Below are 22,421 nucleotides of genomic sequence, written 5' to 3' on the forward strand. Positions count from 1 at the left end.
CTTTGTATTTATTCCCAGAATTACTTTTATTTTTAAATAAAAACCATCTTGACAGAATCAGAAGTGGGATAAGAACAGAAATCTACAAGGAATTTCATCATTTTGGATAAGAATTGCAGAAAAATACTCAAAGAGCTGAGAAACTAAGGCGTCAAAGTGATGTAGTAGTGAAGAGCTCAATGCAAAGCAACAACGACGACCAAAGGAGAAACCACGCAAAGGCACCTAAACTCAAAAGTTCGAGTGAGTTTAGTGAGAGTGTGTAACGTGCTCAAAGAGAGCAAAGGAGAAAGCATCAATCAAAGGAGAATGTACAAAGGTATACTCAAAAGTGTGAGTGAGTAGGACAACGATAGTACATCAAGGAGATTGAAAGCAAGACATAAAGAGGAGAACCCCGAAGAAGAAGTTTAAAAAGGGAAAAGTTAACGTATATTTTTAGGGCGTGCGGCTTCTAAAAAAAAGGAATAGTTCTAGATTTGCTGAAGTAACGAATTAAAAAGGAAAATTCACAAGGAAAAGTATGAAGGTGAAAATAAGTTCGTTAAAGGTTGCGGAGCTAGACAAATTATTACTGGCAAGAAGCTTACCACGAACAGGAAATAAGTCCGAGAAAATTGCTAGACTCATGGCTTGCAATGGAAATGACGAAGTGGAAGTTGAAGATTCAGAGTCACAGGAGGATTTCCATGGATTTGATGAAGCTGAGACGGGTGATGATTCTCTAACAAGTCAAATGCGAGAGCTAAAGGATATAATGTTGACTCTAGCAAGAAGTGTGCAACAGTTAACAACACTTTCAACAGAAAGGGCTATTACGTCAAATGCAGGGTTAAATTCAAGGGATACAGAACAGCAAGTTCCAGCTGAAGTAATATCAAGACAATCTGGTTCCGGAACATCTGGTTGTTTAAAGGATTACATAGTAATGATACCAGACTTCGATCCAATTAAAGTAAATGTTACATCAGTCCAATTCATTGACAAGGTTGAAACGTTGCAAAGGCTTCATGGATGGTCAGATGAAACAACTTTGTTTGCAGTTCATCATAAAATGAGTGGTGTTGCTAAAATGTGGATAGATGCTTTACCAGTGGTTGAAACATGGAAAGAGTTCAGACAACAATTTTTAAAGGATTTCCCAAGTCGAGTAAGTGTTGCTGACATTCATCGTGAACTTATAGCTAGGAAACGAAACTCGAATGAGTCTTTGGTGGAATATTATTACGCAATGTTGGCCATAGGGAAAAGAGGAAGCGTAGATGAGGCATCAATACTGTCGTACATCATAAATGGTCTCAATGATAGCAGCTTAACAAGAACACTTTTAGCTATGAACCCGCAGACATGTAGTGAATTATTAAGGTCGTTGGAGAATTTGACCATACAAACGTATGCAAGGAAGCAAACAAAGAATGACGAGGATGACAAAACCGTAAGTGTCTCAGGTGGAGCGCCAACCAAGGGAGTAAAATGTTTCAATTGTAACAGGTTTGGGCATATCTCAACTAGTTGCCCACAACCATTGAAGAAGCCGAAGTGTAGTAAATGTGCAAAGATTGGTCACGATGCATCGCAATGCAAAGGTAAAGGTACAACTGTGGCAGCAATGACAGAAGAGTCTAAGGATTACTGCCCACCGGTTATGAAAGATGTTACGGTCAATGGTAAGACATATGAAGGTTTTGTGGACACTGAGACAACGACGATACAGTGGAGTATTAACTCGCAGCTGAATGCGACTACAAAGTTCAGTCCAAATGACTTAATATTCAACTTTGGTCTCAGAGATGTCAGTTACAATAGAATTATCCAGGCGATTGGTGATGAAGAAAGAGAGAATTTCGATGTTAGGGTAATTCAACAGCAGGCTGTTGCTAACATCCAGAAGCAAAAGGAAAAATGGAAAGCAAGATTTGACAGCCGTCATTCCAAGCCAACTCAGTACAAGGAAGGCGATTTGGTGGTGATAGACACGGTACCGCAGCCTACAGGAGAATCGCATAAGTTGGATGCGCGGTATAAAGGACCATACATCGTCACGAAAATTATCGGAAACGATCGTTATCTGGTAGAGGATCTGCCGGATTTAAGTTTGAAGCAAAGGAAATATTGCGGTGTTATGTCGACCGATCATATGAAGCCCTGGTGCTATGGTGATCCAAGTCTCGAAATCGAAGATAAAGATGAGTCTGATGATGGTTCGCCCAGGAGGGACGAAGAGTCAGGAGAGGCCGAATTGTCAACTATCAAAATGAGTTTATGAGTCAGTCGTCGTTGAGCATTGACCGAGAGCGGACGCATCTAAGGAGCGTAGAGCATATTACATTTTAAACTTTGTATTTATTCCCAGAATTACTTTTATTTTTAAATAAAAACCATCTTGACAATTCTTTCATGACAAGCCTCTAAAACTGTTTTAGAATAAACGGTTATAGTATATATGACACTAAAAACCCACCTACAAGCTACAACAGTTACATTATCTTTAACGAATACAGTTATATCTGCAATATATTATCCCCTCCAAGCTATAGTGGTAGTAGATTCATTGCACCTGGAGATTATAATGCCAAGCACACTTTCGGGGGATCTAGATAAAGTACAAAAAAAAATTGCCAGTACACCTGCAAATTTTAACAATTCCCTAAAGTCCGGAGAAGAAATCGACAATGCAGTTAAAATATTCAACTTCCTTAACCAGATAGTAATTCCTACAATCCATTGACCATTCGAAAACTCTTGTCTGAAAAAAGGAAGCCCAGAAAAGAATGGCAGAAGCACCGGTTCCCTAGGCTTCGGGACAAATTAAAAGAATGTGAAAAACTACTAAAACAGGCACTCAGATAAAACGAAGAACGAAACTTAAAAATATTCTTAAATAACCTACAAAATACAAATTTTTTCTAAATTGAAAAATTAATATTAAAAAGAATAAAAATAAAAATAACATGGATTTGAAGGAGCACTGCGTATCTACATTACAATTCATTTTTATGTATGTAAATCTGATAACATTTCACATTTTTTAGAGTTAAAATAACGACGAAGAAGCATTTTGACGTAATGTTCCAGATTTTGCAAACGAATCCAAAATTGCCCAGCCAATGGCTTAGAATAATTGGCATAAAAGCGAAGTGGCATAATATTGGAGCAAAGCTCAATACTGTGTGTTACTGAAATGTTTTTTCCTGGTCAAAATTCTGTAATTTTTAATGAATGCAAATATTTAAATTTTCGCTAATTCACAAAATATCAAATTCGGTTCAGTAGTTGCAGAGTTCAACTCGTGTTTTTTTTTTAATATTTTGCATCAATTAATTAGTGTTTTTGGTTTTTTATGCTAATAGTTATAGAAAATATAGTAATATAAAAAGAAATTATAATAAAAAAAAAAATAATTTCAATAAGTAAAGCAACTTAAATAATATAAGAATTATTAAAAATGTTTGCAAAATATTTTTTAGTTTATCTTATTTTTCCAAGCAGGAGAAAGTAAGAAATACATCATTCGGTTCGTTATAGTAATAACAACAACAAGTATATATGACACTCACTCATACGGAAAAGAGAAATGTAAGTTCTTACGGCAAAATATATACCCTAAGTTGACGTGAACGGATTACAGTTCAACCGCGCCAAAAAGGCACGAATATTGTTATCTTGCAGCCAAACCACTTTCGACATCGGCGAGAGTTTTCCATAACAACAATTTGTCAGTTGAGACTACTCTGAACGAAACAAGAGAAGGAAAGACAGGAAATCTCCAAGAGACAATAATACAAACTTATACTGAATTACATTGTATGGACCTAGTTCGTGCTCTGGTTTCTAAAAAAAGAATTACTACAAATATCAGCTCAAGAGCTCAAAAGTTCTAGTCGTCGTAATTAAGGGGCTTCATAGTTCTACGCCCATAGAGGATATAAAGGATGCTCTCGCAGCACAGGGATTCGAAACAAAGTCCTTTATCAACATTTTTAATCAAAATAAAGTTCCACAACCTAGGTTTAAATTAGAACCATGATTCAATAAGAAACGTTGCTCAACTTCAAAGAAACTAGAAAAATTCAACTCTGTAACGGAGTCTTATAGTTTCAAATACACTTTGAAATGAAAAACAAATCAGATGGTTTTGTTTATTTTTAATTTTTTTCACGGAAACCCCGTAAAACAAGAATAGAATTTTTGACAGAAGAACAATACAGTTTTATCACAAATTTGAAAAATGGGTTGGCAATAAACGTCGAAAATATGCATTTATTTGCAACCGAATTTGAAATAATTTCCAATTTTTGTATTTTTTTATTGAAAACAATACACAAACATACATGTGCGTGAAAATAAATTTAAATTGCACTACTTTGATTTTTCGTTTACCAACACTGGTTTTCTCTCAGAGATAAACTTAAATTGAGAGTAAATTTAAATATAACTCAAAATTGCTTATTATGAAAACAAAATAAAAGTTACAATAATGAAAATTATAATAATAAAAATGTTATATGAATTTTTATTTAAAATGCATAATTGCAAAAACTTTGTTCCCATATCAAATTTGGCATTCAAAACACTGCGCGCATAAATACCTACAAACTGAAACAAACTAATGGAAAGTAATCAAGGATGCGCCTTTGTGGTGTCCATATTTGGAAAGAGCATCGAAAATGCTCCTAGACCACTTATTTTGATGAACCAAACCCATCTGGAAATCCCACAGTGGCCAGACTTATATTTCATATGGTCACTGTAGGAGAAATTAGTTTGGGCCCACTGTGGGAAAATGGTTAAGGATGCACCTCTATGTTGTCCATTTTCGGAAAGAGCATCGAAAATGCTCCTAGACCACTTACTTTGATGAACCAAACCCATTTTGAAATCCCACAGTGGTCAGACTTATATTTCATATGGCCACTGTAGGAGAAATTGGTTTGACCCGCTGTAGGAAAATAATTAGGGATGAACCTTTTTGGTGTCCATTTTCGGAAAGAGCATCGAAAATTCTTCTAGACCACTTATTTTGATGAACCAAACCCATATGGAAATCCCACAGTGGCCAGACTTATATTTCATATGGTCACTGTAGGAGAAATTAGTTTGGGCCCACTATGGAAAAATGGTCAAGGATGCACCTTTATGATGTCCATTTTCGGAAAGAGCATCGAAAATGCTCCTAGACAACTTATTTTGACAATCCAAACCCATATGGAAACCCCACAGTGGCCAGACATATATTTCACATGGTCACTGTAGGAGAAATTGATGGGGTCCTACTGTGGGAAAATGGTTGAGGACGCCACTTTATGGTGTCCATTTTCGGAAAGAGAATCGAAATGCTCCTAGACCACTTATTGTTGTAATCCAAACCCAACTGGAAATCCCACAGTGGCCAGACTTATATTTCATATGGTCACTGTAGGAGAAATTGGTTTGGACCCACTGTGGGAAAATGGTTAAGAATGCACCTTTATAGTGTCAATTTTCGGAAAGAGCATCGAAAATGCTTTTAAACCACTTATTTTCATAATCCAAACCCATCTGGAAATCCCACAGTGGCCAGACACCACAGAGGTGCATCCTTAACCATTTTCCCACAGTGGGTCCAAACCAATTTCTCCTACAGTGATCATATGAAATATAAGTCTGACCACTGTGGGAACTTTTTTTGTTTTCATAACAAGCAGTTTTGAGTTATATTTAAATTTACTCTCACTAAAATGTAGTTAAATTTATCTCTGACAGAAAACCAGTGTTGGTAAACGAAAAATCAAATTTGTACAGTTTAAATTTAAATTTATTTTCATGCCCATCAAACCAAATAGCTCATTGTAAGAGACATGTTAATATAAAAACCACAATTTCAAAAACGAATAACAAATAAAAATTTGCAAATCCCAAATTTTTTTGCAAAATTCGATATAATAGACCTTTCCAAAAATTTGCACATTACCTTAGCGGTTGAAATCAGTTTACATTGGTAACTATGTTGTTATGATATCGTAACAACAGATGTATTTTCACAGGGTTGCCATATTTTGACTCTGTCTTGTCCCATCTTGATGAAACATACACAAAAGTTGTATATGTTTTGACAGAATAAGGGCACCAAAAGAAAAAATTTGTATTTAGGGTGTAGCTTTGTTCTACCTTCAGAAATTTTGCCACGAGTAGGACTAACATATAAATCTTCGCAGCTAAAGAAAAGGGGACAAATTCATCCAATTTATAACCTATTACCAAAGACCTAAAATGGTAAAGACTAGACAAAATGCATTCTGAGCAAATGGTTTGTGTCTATACTATCTAGATAACAGTTCATGACAGAACCATGTTAATATAAAAACCACATTTATAGAAAAAAAATTACAGACAAAAGTTTGAATAATTCAAAAACTGGGTTTCAAAATTATATTCCATAGACTTTCCCAATTAATTGCATATTGCCTAAGCGGTTTAAATTGCTTTGTACTAACTAACTATGTTGTTACGATATCATAACAACAGATGAAATTTTACTGGGTTGCCATATCTTTACTCTGCCTTGTCCCATCTTTATACTTCTATGTCTTTGCTATTACCTTAGGGTTGTTTCTATCATTCGAAAGCTTGTGTCTGAAAAAAAGAAAGGCCGATGAGAATGGATAGGGAAGCTCCCCTAGGCTTCGGGACAAATTGAAAGAATGTGAAAAACTACTAAAAGGAGCACTCAGATTAAAAACTTAAAAATATTGCTAAATAATCTAGAACCAAAAGAGAGATTATGGAAAGTCACAAAAAACTTGAGAAGACATATCGCCCACGAATCTCCAATTCGCCTAGAAAATGGGACCTAGGCAAAAACTGTAGAAGAAAAAAAGTTAAACGTTTTATGTTAAGCATACATTTCAATGTATAAGATTAATGTACTAAAAGCCAAAAATAATAAAATAGATGCAGTCGTGGGAATTATAAACATATGCATATACTAGACTAAAATAAAACCGTGGTGGATTCTGGTTAGATTAATCAGTTACAAATTACCGATGCAATTTTTAAATTTAAATTTTATTATTGAACGCCATTTAGTGGCTCCGCCCATCTTAAATATTGAGATTGTAAAGTGCATTGTATTCTTCTTGTCAAGACCTTTTAATTAATACCCATATTGGTGGGATTGATAAAAAATTGTTATAAGCCATTTGGTGGCGGCGGCCATCTTAGATTTCAATTTTGTATAGTAAATTGTATTCTACTTCTTGAGACCTTTCATTTGATATCCATGCTGATGGGATTGATAAAACCTGAGTTATCCGCCATTTTGTGGAGGCGGCAATCTTGGATTTTAATTGTATATATAGTACATTGCATTCTACTGGTTTGTGCACTTTCATTTGATAACCATATTGATGGGATTAATAAAACATAAATTATCCGCCATTTTGTAGCGGAGGCCTTTTGAATTTATAATGATAATGAATAAACATAATTGTATTGTCCCCAAAATCCAAAGTGTATACAAAATTTGACAGGAAGAGAGTGAAATGTGAATTACTAAATTTGACCAAAGGGCGAACCTCTTAATAAAATGTGTGTTGACTTTAATGCTGTGTATTGTAATGTAGATTTTGGTATGAGTTTAGAAGTTATTCAATCTATAATAATTGTACTTTTAAACAATTAACATGCATGTTTTATTATTTGACAAACTAGCTGATGAATTAGATTCTGTAGCTGGTTTTCAATTTCCTACTGAATTCCCATTATGATGCGGATCATGATGTGTATATATATATATATATGTATATATATATATATATATATATATATATATATATATATATATATATATATATATATATATATATATATATATATATATGAATATGATTTTACACCAATCCCGGACCATCAACCTCATACTGATGAGATTCTTCCGAATCCAATTTTCTCTAAAAGAAATCGAAAACTGTAGCCTCGGCGAAACTAAAAAATCCCCTGGAACGATCGAATTACTCCAAACATGCTCAAGTTATTTCTAACTAATGAAAGAAAGAATCTAAAATAGTAACGATTCCGAAATCTGGAAAAAAGCCAGCGGAGTTCAAATCGTGTAGACCCATCAATCTTCTATCTATACTCTCAAACTTATTCGAAACAACATTACTAAGAAAGATTACTACCCATATTACATCCAGTAACATCATTCCCGACCACCAATTCGGCTTCCGTAAGAACAACAGTACCATTGAGCAAGTGCACCGCACAGTCACAAACTTTAGAATGGCATTCGAAATTGAATAATATTGTTTTGCGTTATTTATAGACATTTCCCAAGCCTTTGACAGAGTTTGCCATCTAGGAATTCTATACAAAATTTGGGAATCTCTAACTAAAGACACATGCTTTTTTGTAGATATTTGTCGAATCGTACATTTGTTGTTAAATATAATATGCCCATAACAAATTGGACTTATAGTACACAGATCTGGTGCACAGCTAGTGCCTCCAACGTTAGAAAGATACAAAAGAAGACAAACGAATATTCTTCGACCTATTACAGGTGCACCTTGGTACATAAGAAACGTAAAAGTACACAAGGACCTCAACATACCAACTTAAGCAAACTATCCGTCCACCCAAATAGCTTGGCCCACCAACTTCTATTATTTGGGCGACACGATAGACTCTTTACTTTTTCATTATTTTCAGTTCTTGTCTGGTCAAGTAACGTTTTCGTCATCTATAGTTGTACTCCTACAGCAACTAGTATGCTGGAAGCCGCTTCTGCGAAGAAATCGAGAAGACTATTACTATAGTCCGCGAGATAATTAGATATAACTGTAAATTCTAGTAAATTCATTCACAGATATATCTGTATCTACAAGACCACAAAAACACAAGCACGAAAATTATAGGGTAATTGTATTGACAACACCCATATAGAAAATAATAGTATCAAAGATATGGAAACTTATTGTTATTGTATCTAAATATATAAAAGATTCAAATTCATAATGTAGTGCATATCAGCAGATCTTAAATAATATTAATATGTTTTGTTAAAGTATTTTTCTTAAAAGATTACTGAAACTGGACGCGCCTTTTAATCATATGGAAGTTCCATCATTTTAAAAAATTATGGAACTCCCGATAAACAAGATCCCCATATACAGAACAGAGGTGAGACAGTCGCAGAGCCAAAGCCGGAAGTACCACCCTGGGAAGGCGAAAGCTGGACCTATCCGTAATGCTTCGCAGAAAGTTATCAAGTTTAAAAAATTCAAAAAATAAGCTTTTTAGTAAATATGAAAAATCAGGTTTAACAATAGACTAGACTAATTACTCTGTCGCTAGGTCTAAATATACTTTAGTGTCTCGTAGATTGTATAATATTTACCTCGACAAGATTAAAAATAATTTTAAATCCAATCCTAAATCTTTTTAGGATTTCGTTAACAAAGCCCACAGTATTGAAATATAACAATAAGGAATTTGTCACAGGCTCAGATATTGCTGAATGTTGATAATTTGACGGTCATTAATTATCAACTGTAGATTCATCTGTCTATCTTGGCATCTTGATGGATCCAAAATTAAATTTTAATGGCCATGTAATAACAATGATAAATAAAGCAAATGTTGTTTTAGGTTTTGATAAACGGTGGGCCAAAGAATTTTCTGATCCATATATATTAAAACAGTTATTTACGTCTGTTGTTAGACCTATATTAGAATACGGTTCTGTTGTATGGGATCCTCAATATGCAATATACAATATGTGCAATTGTACAAAATACTTTATACATACTTTTGAGTGCGATTGAGACGCTGGGAAAATGTAGCAATAAAAAATAAATGTTCTAAAATTAATTATTTCCCAGCCGCTATAAAATATCACATGTGAAGAAATTCGGTGATCTTGTGCGCTGACGCATACGATAATGCGTGAGATAATAAAGGTTATGACCCACGCGCACATATATCGATGCGCTCAGTAGATGCACAAGACCACTTGAATGAAATGTCAAGCAGCCCTGCAATGTTCTCCATTCAATATTAGAATAGATAAGAACAATTGTGTGCCTGCGACTAGGTTAAGTTAGATTAGTTTCAGTAGTACGTAAGGAACATATTTTAAAAATAAAACCAGAATTGAATCAACAGCCAAACCATTCTGTTGGTTTTCTTTTCTCACCGAAAACTGAATAGAGTTGATAATCGAAGAGAGAGATTGGACTCTATTCTACTTTACATTTGGTCAATCGAGACTTCACTTTTTTATAAAGTGAAAAGAACTAGCGACCACAAAAGAGAAAATTGTAGGAGTTTTCCCCCACCAGTGGTAAGAGACTCTCTCTTCAGAAGAAGAGGAGAATTTCTACAGAATGAAAGTCCGTTGAGGCATTTTAAATGTAAGACCATATGGGTATTTTAAAAATAACCGAAGTGATTAATTAAATAAAAAAGCCATTGGGGCAAAAACAAAGCAAAAAAGCCACCAAAGTGAAAAGAGGACAACAAAAGTCCCAATAAAATAAGAAAACATACAATTATACAATTATGGAAGAAATTGAGCAGATGTTCCTAATGCAGCACTCCAGCAAAACTAAAAAAGGGACAAGAAACAAAAGAAAAGGCAAGTCGTCGAAGCTAGGAAAGATGACTTGTCCAAACAACTATCAAGTGTAAGAGAGGGACACAATGCTGTCGAACTAAAACAGATTACAAGCTTGGAAGGAAATTCTGGAAATTTTTCCCGCCGGCAAGTCCTCATTTTGAGGAACGAGATGTGGAAGGAAATTCTAGTGTCGCACCCACACCCACACTAAAATCAGAATTGAATCAACAGCCAAACCATTCGGTTGGTTTTCTTTTCTCACCGAAAACTGAATAGAGTTGACAATCGAAGAGGGAGATTGGACACTATTCTACTTTACAGCAATAATCAATATGCAATATAAATGGAACAATGGAATAGTAATTTTGTTTTGCCTTCTTATGCTAGCAGGCTAACATTAATTAGATTGTCTACACTTAAAAGCAGACGTATTATGTTGAACTCCATGTTTGTACTAAATATACTAAGTGGTACTATACCTTCAGATTTCCTAATCTCGTCTATTAGAATAGATACTACCAATTATTATATACTGATTTTCACCGCACGAATTATTCAATGGGCGAACCTCTTAGTAAAATGTGTGTTGACTTTAATTCTGTGTAATTAAATCTAGAATAATTTTATATTTAAACAATTAACATACATTTTTTATTTTTTGACAAACTAGCTGATGAATTAGATTCTGTAACTGGTTTTCAATTTCCTACTAAATTCACATTATGATGCGGATCATGATGGTTTCGCGATGTCTGCGTAAAGGGAGATCGCCCCCTCGGTCAGCAGGATTCTCTTGGAAAGTCTTCTAAGTCTTACAAACGCACTTATAATGAGGATGAGGTCTCACTTTCCTCGTGCGCTAAATACCTCAGTACGTTCTTTGAGTTCAAACTGTGGCAAAAACGTCAGGTATCGTATTAAAAAGGAAGAGTTGGGGGCTTAGACGAACACAAGAGAAACACTGGATGTCTTGAGCTATGTGTGGCATGCGATTGAATCCAGGGCGCTCATATTCAATTTAACTACAATGCAGAAAGGTGCGTCCTTACTGATATCCGGAGCTCACAATCTGCATCGAATGTGCTGCTAAACTTCCAGCCACTCGATATTTAATCTCAATTTAAAGCAGCAAGGATTGTACTGGCCTGGTTATGCAGGATTCCTCGATTAAATGACTACTTGCGAGATAGTATCGCCTGAAATAAACATTCAAATCGTATTATATGGACCGAGTTCGTGCTCGGGATTCTGAAAAGAAAATAATAGAGCTTCAAGATTCTAAAACCATGGAGGACATAAAGGATGTTCTCGCGAGAGAGGGATTGGAGGCAGAGTTTAATAAAGATAAAGTTCCGAAACAATATTAAAAGTAGAACTAAACCTAAAAAAGGAAAGGCCAACCACAATGTACAAACTGCCAAGAATACGGACATACCAAAACATACACATCCTACTAGCATCAGTTCAATTTCATTGCAGCTTGCGATTATAATGCTAAGTACATTGTCTGGGGATCATTACCCCCAAATACAGACTAATTTTTAACTTAATTTCGTCCAGTAAAATGAATGGGATATAAACCGGTCAGCCTACTTACTATCCCTCCGACCTGCAAAAAATCTGACTCTTTGCGTCAATTTAATTTGCTGCCACTGGATATTCTAGCTCAATTTCAAGCAGCAGGTTGACACTCTTCACGGGTTGCCATGCACTACAAGCTAAAAGTAATAGTGGGAGTTTTTTAAGCTAGATAGGACTTTAGATCGTAAAAAATAACAAAAAATTAAATTTTGATGAACCTTTTTTTTTGTTTCAGTATACTCTGACAAATCATCATGAATAGACTTACGTTTGAACAACGCTACGAAATTATCCAAATTTATTTTGAAAATCAGTCGTCGATTCGTTGAGTTGTTTTATCGCAAAATTGTGTTCAGCGATGAGGCGCATTTTTGGCTTAACGGGTTTGTTAATAAGCAAAATTGCAGCATATGGAGTGAGACCAATCCACAAGAGACCCTACCAACCATTGACTTATTGAAATCAAAATTTGGCGATAAGTTGATTTCGAGAAGTGGACCTGTCAATTGGCCTCCAAGGTCGTGCGATTACGATTATGTTTACCACGTGTAGATCTTTTTAACCTAATTACAGCAAGGTATTTTTTTTATTGGGGAAATATCCGGTTACCTGGTTATTCGACCCGGAAGTTCGGATACAAAATCCGGGTTTTATCCGATTGTACACAACTGAAATGTACAACTTGAAAGCTTATGGAAATACCTTTCTAAAAAGTGGCTATACGATTGGTTGGTTTCAATCGGTTCCGGAGTAATACAAAAAATTGGTATTTTTGTACCAAAACCCATAAAAAGTCGAAAATGCTCCCATTATGGTGTATTAAAAACTGCATACTACATTGTAGCCTTCACTCTGGCCTTTCCAAAAAAGTGCTATAGGTATTGATATTTCTTGTAGTTGCGAAGATATTAGTGTTGCAAATCATGAAATTGAGATTTCCTCCACTAATATGTATCTTACCTTTATAGCTTTGTAGTTCCGAAGATATTAACTTTAAAACGGAATTCCGGCTACTTACAAAAATATTTAGAAAAACTATGGACCGCGTGGCCGGTGTTGGACATTCCCTAGAGGAGAAAATCTCAAGCCCCGGCCGAAGGCCGGCTACCTACCAAAATTATAATGTTTAGAAAAACTATGGATCGCGTAGCCGGTGTTGGACATACCCCAGGGGAGAAAAGGCCGGCTACCTACCAAAATTACAATGTTTAGAAAAATTATGGATCGCGTAGCCGGTGTTGAACATACCCCAGGGGAGAAAACCTCAAGCCCCGGGCAAAGGCCGGCTACTTTCAAATGCTTAGATACATATTAGTGGAGAAAATCTCAATTTCATAATTTGCTTCACATATATCTTTGGAACTATAAGAGATATCAGCACATATACCATTTTGGAAAGGCAAAATAGGCTATAATGTAGCATGTAGATCTTTGTACACCATAATGGGTATATTTTCAAGTTTGTAGGTGTTTTTCAAAAAGTACTGCTATACAGGTTTATTAGAACCTGAACCGGTTCTAATAAACCTGTCATATGATAACTTGTTGGATAGGCAATTCCATAAGCTTTTGATATCCATTGTGTACATAACAGTTTTGTAGAACCGGATAAAAACCTTATTTTGTATTCGAACTTTCGGGTCAAATAACCGGGTAACCGGGTATTTCCCCCCACGAAGAAATTACTTTCCCTTAATCAGGTTAAAAATACCCACCTGCGGTAAAAATTTCAAAATGATCCTAGCATAGCCCCTAAACTCAACTTGCTCCCTCCAACAGTGGAATATATAAAAAACAAAATTACTTTTTATTTACTAGCTGGACACGTTACGCTAAAAGCAAACATTCCTTTGTTTAATATTCCGGTATTCTAATTCATCAACGCATTGTTTATAAATATTAGTGCAACTGAGTCATATATTAAATCAGTGTCTACAAAACAAACCTGAAGACGCCATTATCCAATATACAAATGGAAAACAAAACACGTAATTCACTATACTCGTACCGCCGTAATACGAATTGTTTTTGAGCGATGATTAATAAAACCCAGACACATGCTAAATGATGCTAGAATGCGTCAAGTATATACAAATATTTAATCCAAAAGGTGTGTCCTGTCGCCAACAGATGGCGGCATCCAAATTGGATATTTGTGATTTTCAGTTATAATTTCGATTTTTTTTAAATTCTTCTAAAATTTGACAACCCTGTTGTGATTAGTGTCAAAAATTGTGGTACTCCGTGTTTTAAAAAAATTATTATCTCTTTTACTAAATTAATTAGTCAGATAAAAAAGTGTCGAAAAGTGCTTAATATTTTTTGCAATTCATAGTGATAATTGGTGTGTTAAAGCTGGTTTGTGTTTAAACTAATATCAATTTGCAAATGGTTTAGTATTACATTCTCCCCTTTTGTCATGTTTCTTTTGTTGATTTTTATGCATAGTATAAGGGTCTATTTGGTTTGAATTAATATCAATTTTAAAATTGTTTAGTTTTACATTCTCCTCTTTTGTCATGTTTCTTTTGTTACATTAGCTAACTAGATGTTGCAACATATCTTCTTGTTTAGTTTGTCATTTCAAAAGACCATCATACATAGTATATTATGTTTGTCATTCCGTGTGTAATTCATCGAAATTATAATTTTAGATATAACAAAGTATACATATTCTGAATCAGCGTATATAGGAGGATTTCGCCCTGTCCGCCTGTTGTAATCACGCTAGAGTTGAAACAAATAAAAATAGAAGCTAAAATTTTGCACAGATTAGTCTTTTGTCTGCAGGCAGGTCAAGTTCGAAGATGTGCCCCCATACAACGGTATTTTGACGATCGTAGCCAATTTTTGCAATGAAATTGTCCAAAAATCCATACTAGAAGTTTTTTCTAAGCACTTTACTCCCTGGAAGAGAAATGTCTATATAGGTCCTGTTTTTAGGCTTACCTTTTTTGCCTTTGAGCCTTTTGAAATTAGTAAAAAATTAGTTTTGTTTTTTATTCTCGTATATTATTTTTATTTTCGGGTAGTGCAATTTAGATATATCACAATTAGCTTAAGTTATGTAGTTTAGTTTTAGTTTTAGTTCACTTAGTTTTGTACTTTAAATTTTAATTCAGTTTTAGTTCATTAGATTTTAAGTTTTTAAATACAACTATTAGCATCTAAGTTTTATTATATAGGTGTATGTATTTTGTACAGTAATTTCACTTTTTGTTGTATGTTTTGGAACGTCTTTGTAAAATATTTTAACAATTTTGTAATGTTTTTTGTATTTTGTAATTTTGCTTTTTGTAGTACTTTGAATGTTCACTGTGTTTTGTAAAAATTGTTATTAGCGTTTATTTGTTCACTGTCACTTGTCACTCGGGGGGGAAAACTTGAGACTTGCGATCGCGTTTAAAATTCGGTGAGAACTAACTATTCTCCAATTTGCATCGTCACATCAAACCTGTTTTGGCTGTTGACGATGCCTATTTATTGGAATTCAGCATTGGAATTTACCGGTGGCTGCATAAATGTATGTGTGTATGTGTACGTGTTTACATTATTTACATCATTTTGTTATGATGCCATTTATGCGGCCGCCGGTAAATATCCAACCAACAGTGTTGGGCAAATTTATAGCAACTTTATGAACATTTTCTGGGCCCCGAATGACAAGTGTAAGTATTCATTTCTAATATACCATAAGGATCCTCGGTCTTCAGTTCCTCGGCATGTTCTTGATTGGCCCAGCAAACACGTAGCCCAGTTGAGTGTTGTACGCCAGGACATCTCCAATTCCAGCTGCTGTACACCCATCTTTACTTATGGCGGAGTACGTGTCCGCTCCCAGTTCCACATCGATTGGACTATTTCCTCGGGGATCAGGGTCAGCAAGGGCGTAATTTGTAAAGCATCTAGTGGGGTCTTCAAGTATCGGGTCTGAGTAAATGCGTCTGGGCAGGTCTTCGATTATTAGCGCATTTACCTTCAGACTCCAAGTAGAGTTTGTGCGGCGGGGCGAAACGGTGAAGGTGGTGAATCGCTCCCCTCTGTAGTTCCGCGACTGCAGACCCAGGCGACGGAACGCGGCGTACGAAATCTTAGACATCGTCGCAGATTGGCTAATAATGGCTCGCAGCATACTGAACCCCTCCATGCCCTCGGCCGTTATGCGTACCATCGCTGTTGGTACAAACACCAAATCCCATGCGAAGGCTGGGGTTGTAATGGCCTCGATGTTGAGGGATACCTCGTCCAACTGAGACGCCCCGTGCAATAGGGTATGGTGCCGGTCGTTGCATCTCCGGCAACCAGTTAAAGACGGGCAGTCGGGGGCCAAATGACTTCTCGCCAGGCAATTTCGGCAATACCCCCGACGCTCCACGGTCTCATACCGCTGGAAGGGCGTCTGTCTGCGGAACCTCTCACAGGCACTGAGGGCATGGTCATCTTGGCAGAGCCCACATGAATATTGCCAGTAGCTTGGTCTTTCTTGGCGTTGGCGGGGTCTTACGTCGGATCGACTTCTCTGTCGCCTTTCAGGGGATGTGGAACTGGGACGATGGATGGGTCGATTGGCGCTTCTTGCTGTGGGACGGACAGGTGAGTCTGGGCTACGGTTGCGATCGTCCAGACGGCAGTCCTGGTTAGGCAAGTAAGCGGCCATATCTGAAAAGAAATTGAGGCGAGTACTAAATTCTTTTTTGAGTGGGAATCCGACTAGTCAGTCGGAAAACAATTTGACAATTTTTGTAATGGGTCTGCTAATGTTGCCACTTGCCGTCCGTATGTCTACAACCCTGGTATTTTGGTCACTACCTGGATAGGTTTTTTCGATACGACCTAACTTCCATTCATGCGGAGCCAATCTATCATCTTTTACGACAACTAAATCTCCTTCTTTGATGTTCTCCTTTTCATATTTCCACTTAGTTCTTCTGTGAAGTTCGTGAAGATATTCTAATTTCCATCTGTTGCAAAAGTATTGTGAAATAACTTTGAGTCTTTTCCAACGATTGACTAAGCTTAAATCTGTATCTGAAATGTCTGGTTCAGCTGGGGTAAGAATAGGTGTTCCTATTAAGAAATGACCAGGTGTCAAAGGGGAAAGGTCGTTTGGGTCGTCGCTAGCAGGACTTAAGGGTCGTGAGTTAAGGCAGCCTTCAATTCTTGATAAAATAGTTGTAAATTCTTCAAAAGTGAAATTCATTTTTGGGATACTTTTTCGTAAATGAGTTTTAAATGATTTGACGCCAGCTTCCCACAAGCCGCCCATGTGCGGAGCACCAGGAGGAATAAATTTCCAAGTAAGATTTTGAGTGAAATTATTTTGAATTGTGCTATTTTGAATATTCTTCATGAAAGCTAGTCTATCTCGCTTTAATAGATCAACCGCTCCCACAAAGTTTGTTCCGTTGTCCGAAAATATACAAGACGGACAACCTCGCCGACTAATAAACCTAGAAAAAGCGGCAAGAAAGGCATATGTCGACAAATCGCTTGTTGGTTCTAAATGTATAGCCTTAGTGGCGAAACAAACAAACAGGCACACGTAGCCTTTTGTAATAAAGCAGGCTCTTCCTGAATAACTTTTAATGTTAAAGGGTCCTGCAAAATCTACCCCTGTGTTTGTAAAGGGTCGAGAAAGAAAAGTGCGTTCAGGTGGTAGCGAAGCCATTATTTGAGTTTGGGTTTGTTTTTTGTGAATTAAGCAGATTCGACATTTTCGTATGGTTTGTTTGATAAGCGACTTGAGTCCGAATATCCAGAATTCGGACCTTAATACTCGGGTCATTAATTGATTACCCCCGTGTAAAGTAACCTTATGAGTGAATTCGACTAACAATTTGCTAAGTTTTGCGCCATGTGGTAATATTATTGGGTGACGTTCGCTGTAGGTAAGGGCTGGCGATTGTACCAATCGGCCATTTGCTCTAATAATACCCTTTGAGTCTAGAAATGGGTTGAGTGTCAACAGAGGACTTGAAGGAGAAATTTGAGTCTTTTTCATAAGTGCGTTGTATTCGTCTGCATATACGAATTTTTGTGTACGAATTATACAAGATCGTTTTCCATCTTGGATTTCCTCTGATGTAAGGTCGTTTGCTGAAGTGCGAAGGTGTTGTCTATTTACTCCAGTATTTTTCCAGAGTCTTAGGGCATATGCGTATGAGCGATAAATTTTAGATAAAGAGGAGAAATTTTTTAAAGGGTCTTCCTTTTCCGCGAAAAGGGTCATGACTTTTGCCGTTTTGGCTTCCAAATTTGTGTCATTTGGGATTTCATACGATGGCCAACGGTCTTTTGGCATTCTGAGCCATTGAGGTCCCTGCCACCAGAGATCACTAGTCTTTAGCTCTGCAGGCGAACATCCACGGCTCGCAATATCAGCTGGGTTATTTTCCGAATCAACATGTCTCCAATTTTCTTGTCCAACATTATCAGCAATTTCCGAGACTCTATTTCCAACAAATGTGCTCCAATGACAAGGAGGCTTTTTTAACCATGCTAAGACGATGGTAGAATCGGTCCAAAATTGTGTCGAATATTTTGATATTTGTAGGCTATTCACAATGGATTTAGCTAATTTTGATAGTAATACTGCCCCGCATAACTCGAGTCTGGGTATTGATAATTTTTTAATAGGAGCGACACGAGTCTTTGCTGCTAATAAGTATGTATGCGTCTTATGGTCAGTATTTTCCACCCGAATATAAAGAGTGGCTCCATATGCGCTTTCTGACGCGTCACAAAATCCATGAATCTCTACAGAACCATCTAGCGTGTATTGAATCCATCGAGGAACTCTCAGATATTCAATATCTTTGCTATTTTTGACGAAATTGTTCCAGTTCATTTGTGTTATTGGCTTTAATTGATCATCCCAGTCAATTTTGTCTAGCCAGATTTGTTGCATTATTAACTTAGCTACGACAACTACCGGTGCCAGCCATCCACATGGGTCAAACAATTTGGCTATCGTTGATAAAACTTCTCTTTTTGAAGAAATATTTTTATTTTCCATTGTGGGTGGTGTGAAAGAAAAATAATCGCCTGAGATATTCCATCGAATTCCAAGGGTCTTAGTTGAAGCATCTTCGGAAATGTCTAGCCAATTGAGTGGTAGCAAATGTTCATGTGGAATATCTTGTATTATTTTGCGATCATTTGATGCCCACTTCATGAGTGTGAAACCAGCAGAGTCTAAAGCAGCAGTTAATTCTTTTCGAGCTTTTATTGATTCATCTTCAGTGTGACCGCCAGCTAATACATCATCAACATACAAATTATTCAAAATTATATTTGCGGCTCTAGGGTATGATTCTTTTACATCTTCTGCTAGTTTAAGAAGAGTTCTCAATGCTAAATATGGTGCGCAGTTAACTCCAAATGTAACTGTTAGCAGCTCATAATCTTCTACTGGGTTTTCCGGAGACTTTCTAAAGAGAATTCTTTGATATTTCGTTTGCTTTGAATCCAAAAGTATTTGGCGATACATCTTTGTTATATCTGCATTGAAGGCATATTTAAAAAATCTCCATTTTAGAATTTGTAGTACCAAATCTTGTTGTAAAATGGGTCCCGGAAACAATATGTCATTGAGACTTGTTTTGTTTGATGATGGGCAAGAAGCATTGAAGACGACTCTTAACTTTGTCGTGATTCGATCTGGCTTAATTACTGCATGATGTGGTAGATAATAATTTGGCATTTTATCTATTTCATTCGGATTGATTTTCCTCATATGACCAAGTTCTAAGTATTCTAGTATTGAGGCATCATATTGTTCTTTGATCTCTGGTGTTTTCATAAGTTTTTTCTCCATTCTGTAGAATTGAGCTAGGGCGATGTTTCTGGAATTCCCCAATTCCTCGCATTTTTTGAATGGGAGAGTCACCACATATCTTCCATCCTTGTTCCGTATTGTTGTTTCAATGAAGTTTTGTTCACAAAATTGGTCTTCTTCTGACCGTAAAACTTTTTTAGGGGTCTCTTCCACCTCCCAAAAACGTGTAAGTACTTTCTCTATTGAAGTTGTATTTAGAAGTGATATTTGTTTTCGTTGAAGGATGCTTCCTGGTATGGGTCCTCCAACTATCCATCCAAATTTGGTTTTTTGTGTTAAAATTGATCCAAATGTTTTCATTGGAGTTCCAATTGTGAATATTAATGGTCCTATGTCCATTCCAATAAGTAAATCGATTGGTTGACTAACGTAAAATTTCGGGTCAGCCAGTTCTAATGCTGTTACATCTCGAAGTTGTGATTCATCTAAGTTTTGTGGTGGTAGATTTGAAGGTAAGTTCTTTAAAACTGGAGCCCAGACTTCCAGTTTAAAGCTAGGGTCGTATTTGGATCTCATAGTAAACAAGCAAGATTTTGTTGAAGTCTCAGAAACAAATTGACTTAAGCCAGTGACATGAACTAAGTTATTCCGTGTAGGCAACTTCAAAAAGTTTTTCATCTTTTCCGAAATAAAGGTGGATTGTGATCCTGAGTCTATTAGAGCTCGGGCATCGTAAAGTTGTCCTTTGGTTTCAATTTGTACTATTGCTGTGAAGAGTAGTGTTCCTCCAGATTGTCGCTCACAAATTTGCTTATCTTGGAGGGTCAAAGTAGTAATAGTAGTTGGTTCTAGGTTTGAAGTGGACTGTATTTGATTTGTAAGAGCAGAAGCACTAGTACTAGGTCGTGCTTCCACTCGAGCTAGGTATGAGTTGGTTGTTTGGGTTTCCGTTCCCTTGTGTAACAAAGTATTGTGTTTCATAGTACAAATACGGCAGCCAAAGCGACTTTTGCAATCCTTTACTCCGTGATTTGATGACAAGCAATTGTAGCATAAGTGTGAAGTTTTCACGATGTGAATTCTGTCATTCACACTCTTTTTCAAAAATTCGCTGCAATCTCTTATGAAATGATTTGATTTGCAGACTTGACAAGTTTGAGCATTTTTCTGTTTATTTTGTTGAGGTAATATTACATTAGTAGGTCTTCCTCCAAAGTTGTTTGTATTTTTTGAGACATTTGTTTGAAATGTTTTCAAAAATCTAGGCGTGTAATTGTTAGTTGGTTTTTGTTGAGCAAATTTCGATGTAGAGGGCTTTATATTACCAACTGATTCCAAAGTTTTGAATTTGTTTGTTAAGAAAGCGTCAAACTGTTCCCATTTTGGAATTTGTTTACAATCGCTTAATGAGTTCTCGAATTCTTCTAAAAAGCCTCTAGGTAATTTTGTTGAACAAATGTATATTAAAATCGGATCCCATCCTTTAACATCGACATCAAGCATCCCCAGTGTCTGAATGCTGCTATTTACCGTGCGTTGTAGTTTTTGAATAGAGTGACTTGATTCAGCAGAAACTCCAGGTAGATTAAAAAGTGTCTTGATTTCTTCATTAATTTGCATTCGTTTATTCTCGTAACGATCTGTGAGATTTTTCCATGCTAATGTAAATCCATCATTAGTTAGTGGGACATGTGAAATAATTTCTCTAGCTTCTCCTGCTGTCTTTTGCGTTAAATGGAATAATTTTTCGACATTGCTTAATTTTGAGTTGTTTATATAAATTGCCGAAAATAGATCTCTGAAAGTTGGCCATTCTCTATAACCACCTTTAAATGTGTCTGTATCGCATGGAGGTAGCCGCGATACATTAGTAAAATCCACTTCCCTTCCTTGTTGTGACATCTCTGACTCTCTTTTCATTTTTTCCTGTGTCTTTTCATCCAAAAGATTTTGAATTTGTCCATTTATTGAACTCAGCGCTTTTTTGTACGATCCCATTGTATCCATATAGTACTTTCTCAGTTTATTTTTATCGATCGGCTTTCCTTCCTCTTCTGGAACATAATCCCGGCAGTCTATGTAGGCTCTCTTGACCTGGTCCCATGCAGAGTCCAACTCCATCCTTGTTGTCTCCAAAGTATGTACCGTGTCATCAGGTTTGGTTATTGAAAAAATTGAAATATAATCCAGAAGATCGTTGACGCAATTTGTGAATTTATCGCTTAACGTTTTATCCATTTTGAAAACTGAGCGTTAACCTTTACGAAATTTTGTTGGTTTACAAAAAAGAAAAGTTGCCCAATGAAAAGGACTAACTTGGTTTAGAATTTAAACTTTTATCCAAATTTTTATTTGTTAAAATGAGGATAGGTTTTTTTCTCAATAGTTGTCGACGAAAACGATCCTATTTTATTGGTTTGAGTCAAATTATATTTCGTTCCTTTCAATAATTAAAATTTTTTTTTT

At 36.2% G+C, this 22,421-nt stretch overlaps 2 protein-coding genes across 4 annotated transcripts in view; both read right to left on the reverse strand.

Moving 5' to 3' along the window:
* The window catches only part of LOC101901053 (eukaryotic translation initiation factor 4B), a 151,368-nt gene extending 137,100 nt beyond the window's left edge, over positions 1 to 14,268 (reverse strand). For 2 of the 3 annotated variants that reach the window (XR_009343052.1, XM_059126891.1), the window contains exon 1: positions 14,124 to 14,268. Coding sequence is in view for 2 of the 3 variants with exons in the window: in XM_059126891.1 (XP_058982874.1) it covers positions 14,124 to 14,136 (13 nt within the window). In the remaining variant the exon portion in view is untranslated. The remainder of the gene's footprint in view (positions 1 to 14,123) is intronic. The other variant, XM_059126890.1, reaches the window with a different exon arrangement.
* A 911-nt stretch (positions 14,269 to 15,179) lies between these two features.
* LOC131804282 (uncharacterized) lies at positions 15,180 to 21,701 on the reverse strand. The gene is made up of 2 exons (XM_059126893.1): positions 15,870 to 21,701; positions 15,180 to 15,493 (listed from the first exon to the last, which is right to left on the reverse strand). The coding sequence occupies exon 1, from the start codon at positions 16,833 to 16,835 to the stop codon at positions 15,888 to 15,890; it is 948 nt and encodes a 315-aa protein (XP_058982876.1). The 5' UTR covers positions 16,836 to 21,701; the 3' UTR covers positions 15,180 to 15,493; positions 15,870 to 15,887.
* Between the last annotated feature and the right edge of the window lie 720 nt (positions 21,702 to 22,421).

Source organism: Musca domestica, unplaced genomic scaffold (assembly GCF_030504385.1).
Source record: "Musca domestica strain aabys unplaced genomic scaffold, Musca_domestica.polishedcontigs.V.1.1 4, whole genome shotgun sequence".
Classification (NCBI taxonomy): Eukaryota; Metazoa; Arthropoda; class Insecta; order Diptera; family Muscidae; genus Musca; species Musca domestica.